Below are 12920 nucleotides of genomic sequence, written 5' to 3'. Positions count from 1 at the left end.
AATAATTATGTTGGGGGCAGGGATACAGAGTATCTTTTGCTGCCTAAGAATGTGGAAGTTTTATTTCTTACTGTTCTAAAACCAACTTTAGAATTTTTTTTATTTTAGATCTCCTGCCAGTGACTCTATACTGTAACTGCACAGTTTTCACCGTTAGCATGATAGAAGCTCTACATAAGGCATGTCATAGAGCTCATCCGAAGGGCTGAGTAGCCTGAGCACCAAGAAGCCCCAGGAATAAGATGGTTTTACTTCAAAAGTTCACTTTCAGTGACAGAGTATTGTGATGCTCCCAGAAATCATATTATGGCAACATTTAAAAAGCAGAACAAATACCAGAATTTTATGAATTTCCACATCATAATGACATTTTGCAAACTTTTCATTATCTTAAAACTGACTTATAACTTGAAAACGATAAAAATAAACATGAGGACACTTAGTCATGGATCAAAAGTCTGCCATATTTTGTTGAAAGACCCAATGAAGACTTATGCAAAAATGCTATTAGGTTATCAATCATATCAACTTTAGCAGATTTTCTTTCTTTCTTTTTTTTTTTTTTTACAAAATCCAATTGGAACTTTATGTAAGGAGGGGGAGAGAAGAAACAGTTTATTCATTCATAGCTTCAGTTAGCACTTATTTACTCAAATCAATATAATGAGTGAAATAATTATCTCATTAAGATCCAGAAATAGATGCTATTACTAAAAGAAAATTATTCATAAAATCTCAGAAACCTAACCTGGTTCCCTTGGGCAAGCAGAGTTTTTAGTCTGGCTATTTCAGCTCGGAGCTCACGAATGAGTTTGACGTTAGGATCCTCATTGATGGTAGGCTTGTTGATGATGTTTTTGGCTCTATTTGCATATCGAAGAGTACTTAGGGTTTCTCCATAATTGACATCGGCAGGTGAAATAGCTGTGAAGAATGAATTCAAAAATTATTTATCCAGCACTGTGAGTTTCATTTAATACAAACTTGGTTCATAATCTAGAAGTCAAATTAAGCTCAGGTTGTTGGGTAGACATAAATATTCACTGTTCCAGTAATGAATATTAAAAATTATCTAAGATTTATAAGGAGAATGTTCACTACCAAATTAAATTCCAGTTACTTGACTCAATTCTACAATTAAACACTCAGTGATCAAAATATTTTTGTATCTGAAATTAATACCCATAGAAAAAGAACCTACTGGGTTGTTTCTCAAATGAATAGAAAAGCATTATCATTATATTCTTCGATAATAAACTCCAATTTGGAATATGACCCAAGGGGAAAACATGAAGTTAAAAGAATGAGAACTGATTAATGGCAGGTTGTCAACCAAGGAATGTGGTTCCTGTGCAGATGGAACAGGGTCTTCTTGCCCCGTTTTTACATCAAACACAAAAGGAAATGTACATTTTGTTTTTTCCATTCATATAGTTAAGTCATATTACTTACAAATCACTAAAGAGATTAGGTATAACTCTGTCCTAAAGCAGAGAATTGCTACTACAAAGAACACGCAACTTTCAGAACCTTTTGTAAAACTTTGCAAAAGGAAAAAACGAAAAATGCAGGAATAAGCAAGTTTCAAGAGTTTCTTTAGCAAACTGGAAAAGTAAAGTAGAAAATGAAAGGATAGCCAAATTTGATTGTTTCCAATAGCTAGCCCTAAATGTGGGATATAGGGAACACATTCAAGAGATATTCTTTTAAAATACATGAAGTAAATAGAGGTAATAGACAAGATGCAGAGGCCTCTCACTTGGTACCATAGATATGGAATTTTCCTAGCCCTTTAAAGTTAAAGGAAGGAATATATTTCAATAGGGGAAAAAAAACCACTTCTACAACACTGGGCACACTTCTGTCAGACTGAATTGATAACTGACCTGTCTCTCAGTTCTCAAGTGTTAGCTACTCAGAACCTAGTATCCGCAGTGCTCTTTTACTCAATTTATCTGTCCATGGGTTAAGAGCTGAAATGGGGAGAGAGATCATATAGCAAATTCCTTCACTCTACACATGAGAAAACGGAAGCCTGGAGAGGTCTGAGTGATTTAACGATCCAGGAAATAAGCAGCACAGTCAGGATTTGAATGCAGGTCTTAGGAATCTAAATACAGTGTTCTTTATACTACACAGTGCTTTTGACAGCTACCTCATTACTATTCCCTAGTATTATATGACAATATCAAAAGTAGAATAATTTAACCCCAAAAAAGTGAACTAAATTTACATGTTCTGAAAACAATCTTGTTTTCAATAGTTTTCGTAAGAATGTTTCTAGAATAATAATCAGTCAGAACTAGCAATCTTAGCAATCAAGTAAAACTCATACCCACAAACTCTCTCTTTCCACACAAATGTATATATCTAGGAATACACATATACATAAAAGTTATATATCTATAATACAGATATAGTAGTGTGTGTATGTATACTATATACCTATATACATATATAGGTATGTGTCTATATAATTCATGTATATATCTGTAAATTGGCTTACATAAATTGGTGTGTGGTACACACATGTATTATGTAGTGTGTGTATATATACACACACATACATACATACGTGTGTGTGTGTGTGTGTGTGTGTGTGTGTGTGTGTGTGTGTGTGTGTATGTATCATCTTCCTGAGTTCAAATCTGGCCTCGGACACTTACTAGCTGTATGACCCGGGAGAATTCAGTTAACCCTGTTTACCTCAGTTTCCTCATCTGTAAAATGAACTGGAGAAGAAAATGGCAAACCACTCCAGTATCTTTGCTAAGAAAACACCATTTGGGATCATAAAGAGTTGGATACAACTGAAATTACTGAACAACAACAAATATACACCAATTTATTCTAATATATAAATATGTATGTTTACATATACAATTATTTGTGTGTATGTGTATATATATATATATATATATATATATATATATATATAGACATAAATGTAATTTTAATTCTTGATTACTAAGATTGATAGCTATCTAAGGAGAGGCAAAGGAAAGAGACCCAAATGATATTTTAGGCCTCAAGATATAAATTCCTATGGGGAGAAAGAATCCAGGTTACCACTTCATGGGGAGGAAAGAAAGACTGAAATTCACCAGCCCCTATGGGAACAACACAAGACTCTTACTAATGAGACCACTGCTATGGGGAGGGAACAAAGAATGAGTAAGCCAGGAAAAAATTCTCCAGGCATGGCAGGATACAGGAAGCATGCCATCTGGTAACTTTCTACTAACTAATTAGTCTTGCTAAATAGGTATGGTAAGCCAGTTGGTTTCTACTTCTTGAGAGAGTACAAGTTCTATTGGTGTCATCTAAATCTCAGTGCCAAAGGGAATGAAACCCCAATCCCCCCAGTCGAGTTGCAGTTTGAGTAGTAGTTTGAACCTATGTAAGTTTTGCTGAAATAACATTTGTACCAAAGTTTCATTTCAGAGTATAAAATAAAAGCATTCTAATTCAGTTTAAATCATGAGTAAAGAGTCTATCTTAGTGCTTAGAGCATTGTAGATATTCTAAAACAAAAAGATTCTGTTCATAAAAGAAAGGATTGCCAAGGTTCCAGAAAGAAAACCTAGAAAAGCCACCAAAGAAAACAAAAGAAATGGGCTCAGACTGCAATATACGATAATGAGGTGTGATAAAGAAGTCTTTTTTTGGCAATGAAGGGTTTGAAATAGTAGAAGCAGGTACTAAGGAAGGTTAGGTATCTAGCTGCTCTTGGGGGCAGCTAGGTGGCACAGTGGATAAAGCACCGGTCCTGGATTCAGGAGGACCTAAATTAAAATAGGACCTCAGACACTTGACATTTACTAGCTGTGTGACCCTGGGCAAGTCACTTAACCCTCACTGCCCTGCAAAAACAAATCAGCTCTTCATCTAAGACAGTTTAAACATAGCTTTGTTAGGAAGCAGATGATTTTTCAATGTCCACATTAAACTAATGCCAATTTCATCTAAGATGAATGAGCAAATTATGGCAAGGGTAACCCACTTTAAATCACAGAATTTTACAGCTAAGCAGGAATCTGGAGATCATCATTCCATTACAAATGAGGAAACTGAGGCCCAGAAAGGTTAAATAACTTGCCCAAAGCCAGACAGCTAGTTAGTATCAGAGCTGGTATCAAGACTAGAAGTTGAGCCCTCTAATTCACAATTTAGAAGTTTTTACACTATACCCTGAAACAACTTCAGAAAGTCTTTTCTTTAATATGTGCTAAAATCTATTCTGAAGATGACTATACATGAATATCTGACTTCATAACTCAAGGTTAACTACTGACCACTATTCTTAGTGATAAAAAGCAGAAATTACCATACCAAGTAGGACCCATGTTTCTTTCTCTACCATTCCAATCACATTATTGGCTTTTTTCTATTTTCTTTGCTAACTTTGTTTTTTTGCTCTTGCTGCTATTGTTTTTTAGTGAAATTACATTTTAAAGTTTTATTTATAGTATATGGAAGAAATTCATGTGCTCTTACAAGTGTAGATGGAGGTGAATAAGAACTGATCTATGCTGAACAAAGCAATTACTATCAAACAAAATGTTAGAAAAACTTATGTTAATACTAATGCTGCCTTTGAAGTGGCATGGCTATGTCAAGGATAGAAACATTTCTACTGTTATTCTTTCGAATGAGGACATGAGCTTCACCTGCCCACTGAGGTTGTGATTGTCCTCAGGCAGCTAGGCCAAGGCCCAACAGTCTGCAGACTGAACAGCCCGTCTGGCTTACTTGCAGCTAAGCTGACAGATAAGCACAGAGAGGAAGAGCTGCTCCCCTGGAAGACGGATGGGGAGGGAGACTTTGGCATGTCAAAGGCTTTGGGAAAGAAGCATATAGATAGGGAGAAATTAAAGATTACAGGACAGGGATAATAGTAAGGGAAATGATCTAGAGAAGACTGGAGGCTATGGGGACAAGGGTACATGAAGAGGGGTTGAGAGACTGGAATGAATGAGAAGATAATGGGGAATAAAATCAGATGAGGAGAAAGGGAAAGGATGGGGCTCATCTCAATTGCCCTCAACTTTCCTGGGAAGTATGAGGCAAAATCCCCAACTGGGAAGGTAAGGTGGGAGATGCTGTGGGAGATCTGAAAGAAGAGAAGGATGGCCACTGTAATAAGTCAGATAAAGAAAAGTCAGTTAGGGAAGAGTAGATCAATTGCCTTGCTGTTGCAAGGGCCCAGTTGAGATTAGGTAACAGATTTATAGAGAACCCAAAAGGCAATAAAGTCTTGTGACTTGCCCCAGTTCTATTCAGTAACACATGAAATGGTGGGAGTAATCCAAAGTTGGGGAATGGCAAGGCATTATCAGCAATAGGACAAGGGGGCAAGGGATGGCAACAGCTGCTGGTGGAAGGCTGATGCCCAAGAATAACTGAGTTACCACCTACGAACTTTTTTGAGGAGGGAGTAATGATAGCCAAGAAATGCATCTACATGCCAAAGTACCCTGAGCTGGCAAAGATGTGCTCAAACTCCACATCCTGAAGACCAAGCTGCCTTTGAAGTGGCACGGCTATGTCAAGCATAGAGATATTTCTGCTGTTATTCCTGCCAATGAGGACATGAGTTTCACCTGCCCACTGAGGCTGTGTTTGCCACATTTTGTAGAAGTTGTCCTCAGGCAGCTAGGCCAATGCCCAACAGTCTGCAGACTGAATAGCCCATCTAGCTTACTTGCAGCAAAGCTGACAGATAAGCACAGAGGGGAAGAGCTGCTCCCCTGGAAGGTGGAAAGAAAGTGGAGGCCTGTGAGAGGTCAACAACAGAATTCCAATTCAGAGGTGTAGCTGAACATGGCTATAGTCAACTTAACCAATGAAAATGGTAGAGATTTGTTTCATATGGAATAAAGTTTGGGAAAAAAAGAAAAAAAGAGAGAGAGTAAAAAATAATGTAGAGCTGAACTACTTAGTTCACCAGGGAGTTGGAGATCATGAAGGAAGAGAAGTGTAACCAAATCAGAAGTGGTATCCTGGATAAATACTGAAGAGTGGAGAAACTGAAAGTCATCTTAACTGAATCAAGCTTTATTTATTAAAGCTTTATGTTTGTTTTTAATTTTAATAGTGACTGTATTTTAATCTAGAAAAGAAAATCCATTTATTTTATTTTTATTCCTATAGCCCTTCATTTTTTCCTGGTAGATTATAAAACATTATACAAATGCATATTTATTCTTATTATGTATGTGGGTTAGTAACCCCCAATAAGAAAAAAAAAGTTCCCCACTGCTCTTTTAAGCAAAAATAAAACTTAGGTATTTACCATTTACACCATTACTTTGGTTTTTATACACCAGTAATAGGCACAGGCTCAGTGATTTAACGATGTTGTGGTTGTTAATACACATAGGATACAGGCCACATTAACTGATATTCTTTAAGACAGAAAGAAAAGCTATTAATTGAAAAAGGTGTAAATAGTGTGAATTCCTAACCATGAAATTAAGCCTAAATATATATAACTGTTTCACACAAGGTACAACATATGCTGGAAAAAGAATTAAAACTTACTGGCAATCATAATAGTTTTAGAGTTTCCTCCAAGGCTATCTTTTAGCAGCCAAGTCAAAACAGAGTCCCTGTAAGGCACGAATACTTGTTTCTTCTTTACAAGAGGGTTTGTGGCATCCTGAGATAAATCAGCTGTAAGGGAAAAAACAGGCTTGTGAAGGCTTTTTCTTTTTATCTTTTCTGATTCAAAAAAGCTGTATGTTCTTACTCTATAATAAAAATATTATGTTTAATTGCTTGATGGTAACAACGTAGGAAGAGAAGGAACCTAAAAGCAACTAAGAGCGACTCACCTAAGGCAGAAATGACATTTCCCAGAGTAACGAGGGATTTGTTAATGTTCCCTCCTTCCTTCAATCTAACCCCAGTAGCTCCAGTGGCATCTGCTCTCTCACTCCCCGCCAGATCAACCAAGTGGATCTTGCTCACAGTTTCACATGGCATTTCTGAATCAAATTTTGCCTGGAGTAAAATACGCAAACAAAAAATGAAAAGGTACATGGATCTCTGATGTTGTTTATGAAACAAATTTTAATTATTTCACACTTCTCCCTGTGGTTTCTCAGGGTATGGTTTGGGGATTTGTTTGTTGTTTGGGTTTTTTTGTTTGTTTTATTACCCTTTATGTTGACTATGAAACTGAAAATTACATTTAATACAACCAAAATACCAACTTAATTGGTGTGGTTTTATTTCCTTTACTGGGGGAAAGACAAAAGTAACCATTCATCCAACTAAGTACTTTTTGCTATTAAAAATTTACAAAGGTTTTTTGTTCAGGTATAGGTTGGAACAGATGGCCTTTGAGGTCAGTTCCAACTCTGAGATTATCCAATACTGTGATTAGTTTCTCCACACATGATTTAAAAATTAAGGGGAATATATATATATATATATATATATATATATTTTTTTTTTACCAAGGGCCTTGGAAATTAAATTCAGAATTAGAAACGCCAATTATTTTTGTCTGCTTAGACTTAAAAGGGAAGTTAAAACTAAGATAAGAGAGAAAACTTTGGTTGATCTCCAAAATAAACATAATGGTACCTAGAAACCTTACAAAATTAAAGCCATATGAATGACTTTCTCCCTGAATGGTGTGCATCTCCAGATAGATGTCCTGCTGCCATCTCATAAGAGACAAAACATTATCTGAAAAGAGCTATGACTCTGCGGTCAGAGAAGCATCTTTTATACTGACTACTTTAAAAATCATAAGTCCATGTCCTTAAAATGCTAGCCAAGGAGACAAAGTTTCACTCATTCAATTGGAAAGTATTTATTGAGAACTTGGTGAAGGGCTCAGAGGCTTATATAGAGGGTTCAGAGATGAATGAGAAACTATCCTGAACTTCAAGGAACTTCCAATGAGCTAGGGGAGATAAGACACGTCAACAAAATAACAACAATAGTTGTCCAACAATAGCTTCTCTTTATAATCCCAACTACGAATGTTTTACAATCTGACAACCTGGAATATTTCTAAAAGCTAATTTGCTTCTTACACATGGATTAAGCATGCATGTTGAGGCTGTCCATTTAATACACCTGCTCAATAAGAATCACAGATCTTGAGCTCAGAGCCTCTGGGAGACTGCCTCCTAAACTGAACCATTCCTTTTCATAAAAGAAAATATGAGACTCAAGAGAGTGACATGCCTTGCCTGAGGCAAGTTAAGTATAAGAAGCAGGATTTGAACCTAGGTTCTCTGACCACAGAAACAGAGGTCATTCCACCACACCATGAAGCCTCCCATGAGAACCAGAAGGACATCTAGGTGAAGATGTACACCAGTCTGGAGGAAATTACTTTATCTAGCTTCAATCTAACAGGGTTTCTAGAAAACATTTTATTTACTTCAGAGACCTACCAAAGTTTTCCTTTCTGTATAAGTTTTTACCTGACTTTTAAGTCTAAACAAACAAACAAAAAAAAGGTTATTGGTATTTCTAGCTCTGAAATTAATTGTTTCTAAGAACCCTGGTAAAAAATAATTTCTCCTAATCCCTAAAACAGTGCATTAAGAAGCTATCTAGGGAGGGCAGCTAGGTGGCGCAGTGGATAGAGCACTGGCCCTGGAGTCAGGAGTACCTAAGTTCAAATCCAGCCTCAGACACTTAACACTTACTAGCTGTATGATCCTGGGCAAGTCACTTAACCCCAATTGCCTCACTTACAAAAAAAAAAAAAAGAAAGAAAGAAACTATCTACAATACTAGATAATCTCAAAGTTGAAACTGACCTCAAAAGCCATCTATTCCAACTTGTACTTAAACAAACATTCTCTCTGTCATGTTTTAAAAAGGAAAAATACTTAGAAGGATGGATGAGTATTGTTCTCTTTACTCAATAAGAAAAATAAAACCAATAAAGTGGAAAGAAATAGTCATAATAAATAGTTATCATAAAAACTATTTAAAATCAAGGTGCCACAATCAGGCCCTGAGTAGATAGTTGCAAACATGTCACACAGTATATCAAACCAAATAATGAGGACCTAAGACCTCAACTGATAAAAATAATACTGAATTTAACTGTACATGAGAGAATTTTCATTTTCTTTGACTTGTGAAGTATTCAGGGAAAATTTTTTGAGACTGGATATTCCTACCTTGAACAGGCTGAAAGTATAGCAGTTACTCAAAGCCAGACCCCGCTGCTAATCAGCAGAAAAACTTTGATCCGCTCCATTTTTTCCTAGTTTGGCTAGATCAACCCTCATTAGGCTACCTGGTGGTCCTCTGCTCCCACAGGATCAACAAATTGGTGCCAGACTTAGTGTAGACAACTTATCAGCTTTAGCTCAAATTCCTGAACTCAAGTGATCCACCAGCCCCAGCCTTCCCATAAGCAAGAACTACAAGCATGCATTACCACATGTGGCTATGGATTTTTTTCCCCAAAACTAGAATTAAAACATAAAGAGTATTCGGATGTTTAAAATATAGTGTTTTTACTATGGGCATAAGATCAGACTCCTCCATTGATTATTTCCAGTTAAAGGCTCTTAAGATTTTCTATATGTACTTTACATGTTTTAACTCATTTGATCCTCACAACATCCCTATAAGGTACTATAGGCATTAATAATTTTTTAAATTTTAAATGTTATCAATATTTCCAGATGAAAGAACTGAGTGTATCAGCTAATAAATGTCAAAATGAGATTTGAATGCAGTCCTCTGATGACTCCAAGTCCAAAAGTCTTTCTATTATACCATGATACCTCTCTCAAGACTTAAATGTTAGTTCCCAATTTTTCTCTCTGAATACCCTAGACTTTTGAAAAATGTCTCCTCCATCTTCCACTAAAGTCTACACTGTATGCCTCAGAGTATGGAGATAAGCCTTTGTTCTTTTTAAGGTATTGTTTTCTTCAGTGAGATTATGCAGCTTTTTTTCCATTTGGCCAAGTGAATTTTTTAAGGCTTTGTTTTCTTCAGCTTCCTTTTCTAAGCTGCTGATTCTTTTTTCATAGTTTTTTTGTGTTGCTTTCATTTCTCTCCCCATTTTTTCTTCTACCTCTTGCAATTGATTTTTAAAATCCTTTTTGAGCTCTTCCAGGAAGGCTTTTTGTTCTTGCGACCAATTCACCTTCCCTTGTGAGGCTTCAGATGTAGACAATTTGAGGCTATTGTCCTCATCTGAGTTTGTGTTGGCTTCTTCCCTATTGATACAGAAGCTCTCAATGGAGAGGGCTCTTTTTTGCTTCTTACTCATTATTGCAGCTTATTTATTTATTCTTTAAGTTGAGGTCTGCTCTGGGGGCACCAGGGTCCCTGTTTTGGGCTTCTTGTGCAGGTGTATAGGTGCTGTGTGACCGGGCTTTTACTCTGAGGCCTTTATGGTGTGTGGAGATCCCCTGTCTTGCACTTCCTGTCTGATTGTGCTCGGCCAGCCAGGCGCCAGACCCCGGTGTCTGATCCCGCCGTTCGTGGCCCTCTCGGCCGGTGCAGGTAAGTTTTTCCACTGTCCTTCTTGGCCACCAGATTTTTGAACCAGGTTCCGGGAGCCTCAGTTGTTCGGCTGTGACCCGCAGCTCCTGCTGATTTGCCCCGACCCCCTCGGCGCTGGGTTGCTGCCCTGCGCTGGGCCTCCCTTTTGCCCGAGTCAGACCTACCTTTTCCTGAAGTCTTCTAAATTATCTCTGGTTGGAGGACTGTGTCTCTCTGTCTCTTTGCAGGTTCTGTAGTTTCAGAATCCGTCCAGAGGCTTGATTTAATGTTCGTTTTGAGGGAACAGAAGGAGAGCTCAGGCAGCTTGCTGCTTCCTCTCCGCCATCTTGGCTCCGCCTAAGCCTTTGTTCTTAAAAAGCTATGCCAATGGAGTATAAATTGGCAGATCTTCCCCATGTCTACCCAGAAAGAGGTTTGAGGCTGGCCCTGCTGAAAAACTGCATACCTATCAGCAAACGACCAGCCCAGGCTGATCACTACCAGTTGATGAATATATTTAGTATATTATCTCATAAAGACCATCTCCTATGTCAGAGTCGAGATTTGATCTATATGAATGGAAGAATTATCTACTCCTAAAAAAAACCAGTAGCTCCTTCAAGTATGAATCTGCTCTCTTGGTCTAAGTATTAAACTGAATTTTAACTGTAATAACTTCCATATATATTCAACACTTGACTTTTGATTACAATGAATTTCTACATTAGTACTTATAAATGTTCATTTCTCCTTTCATATCATTCTAACAATCATAATCAAGTTTGTTGGGGGAAATCCATGGGGTGATAATGGACCTTGACATAGTTATTCACCTTGGCTTCCAGCTGACTTGACTCACAATCTATTATCTCCCACAGAGTTTACAAGAATGAAAACTTTTGATTAATTAAGCATATGAACAAGTTTTTAAGTCTAGTATAGAACTGCTAAGTACTTCTTAAGGGTATGTCTCAAGACACTTCAAACTACTCTAACTGTAACTCTAGAGAAACTGCAACTATCACACACTTCATTCTTAATAAAAAAAAAAAATTTTTTTTTAAACAACATCGAGCCACCTTTTCCTGGCTCTTGGTCTGGATAACAATAATAATTAGTTCTCATATGTTGCTCATCAAGAACTAGACATTAGGTATTCGGGAAGTACATTTGCTGATTGAAGGGCCCTCAGTTCTCTTTACCTGAGTGAAGTTGATGGTAAAAATGGCATGAGACCTGCTGCTAACATCATTCATTCCCGTTGCGGCAGTGGTTCGATTTATATTCCCTGCATCCATAAGTTCTTCTACATCACTGTAATTCTGTACTAAATGTTTCGACAAATCTGAAGTACAAAAACCAATAGAAAAAAAAAGAAATCCTTGCAATTTCCATTAAATTAAATACAAGTTTACATCTATTAAATATCATACAATTGTGGCAATAAGCAGTTCAACAAGAGTACTATTTGCTTTTTTAAATGCAAGGGCATAATCTTGTTAAGTATTTATAGTCATGCTTTACGTGTTATTCTGAAACTAGAAAATTATAAAGGAAAAGGACAAATGCAGCTTACCAAAAAATACGTCCATATGTTAACACTTTATGGAGAATGAGAAATAATCAAGGAATTAACAGTAACATGGTATGGTTGGAAGTATACTAGATCAGGATTCAAAGGACTACCCGGGGGCAGCTAGGTGGCGCAGTGGATAAAGCACTGGCCCTGGATTTAGGAGTACCTGAGTTCAAATCCGGCCTCAGACACTTACTAGCTGTGTGACCCTGGGCAAGTCACTTAACCCCCACTGCCCCGCAAAAAAAAAAAAAAAAAAAGGACTACCCAGTCGCAGCTCTGTCAACTAGCTCAAGCCTTTGACTTCAACTCTCTCAGCCTCAATTCCCTCATCTATAAAAGGACTAAAGGTCTCCTTTAACGCAAAATCTACAATCAAATGATCCTAGAAGAAAGCTCCCCAGTACACTGGGTAGATATGGACAAGAGCTCACAGGGTGAGAATGTGAGAACAGTTTGCAATCTGCACCACTTGAAGAAGTATCCATAAAAACAATATTATAAATCTATCAGAGTATATTTAGTACTCCAAAATAATCTGGAATAAAATAGATTTTGGAGTTTCCTCCTACATGACCCAACTATAGCTGCCCGCCCACTATGACTCTTCTTTGTGCCCTCCCATGAGTTCACCACAAAGGGTCAACCTAATGTTCTGGAGGCCTTCCTTGATTTCTCTTGATATTGCAATGATACCAGAGGATCACTCTGGCTTTCTACCTGCCCTCAATCTCTTTACATATGACCAATCCAGCTTCTTTTCCTATAGTATAATTCCTTGATGACATCTTTTGTGCCTTTTTTTTCCTTCAGAGTTCCTCACTGGTTTCACATTGCTATCTGTTCACACTCAGCATACAAG

At 37.3% G+C, this 12920-nt stretch overlaps 1 protein-coding gene across 2 annotated transcripts in view; it reads right to left on the bottom strand.

Moving 5' to 3' along the window:
- The window catches only part of KIF16B (kinesin family member 16B), a 358373-nt gene that overhangs the window by 282360 nt on the left and 63093 nt on the right, over nt 1-12920 (bottom strand). For both annotated transcript variants that reach the window (XM_043987183.1, XM_043987182.1), the window contains exons 7-10: nt 11685-11827; nt 6837-7005; nt 6544-6675; nt 749-924 (exon numbers count right to left, since the gene is read on the bottom strand). In XM_043987183.1, the coding sequence (XP_043843118.1) occupies nt 749-924; nt 6544-6675; nt 6837-7005; nt 11685-11827 (620 nt within the window). The remainder of the gene's footprint in view (nt 1-748; nt 925-6543; nt 6676-6836; nt 7006-11684; nt 11828-12920) is intronic.

This window comes from Dromiciops gliroides, chromosome 2, assembly GCF_019393635.1.
Source record: "Dromiciops gliroides isolate mDroGli1 chromosome 2, mDroGli1.pri, whole genome shotgun sequence".
Lineage (NCBI taxonomy): Eukaryota > Metazoa > Chordata > Mammalia > Microbiotheria > Microbiotheriidae > Dromiciops > Dromiciops gliroides.
This window is presented reverse-complemented; position numbering and strand designations above follow the sequence as displayed.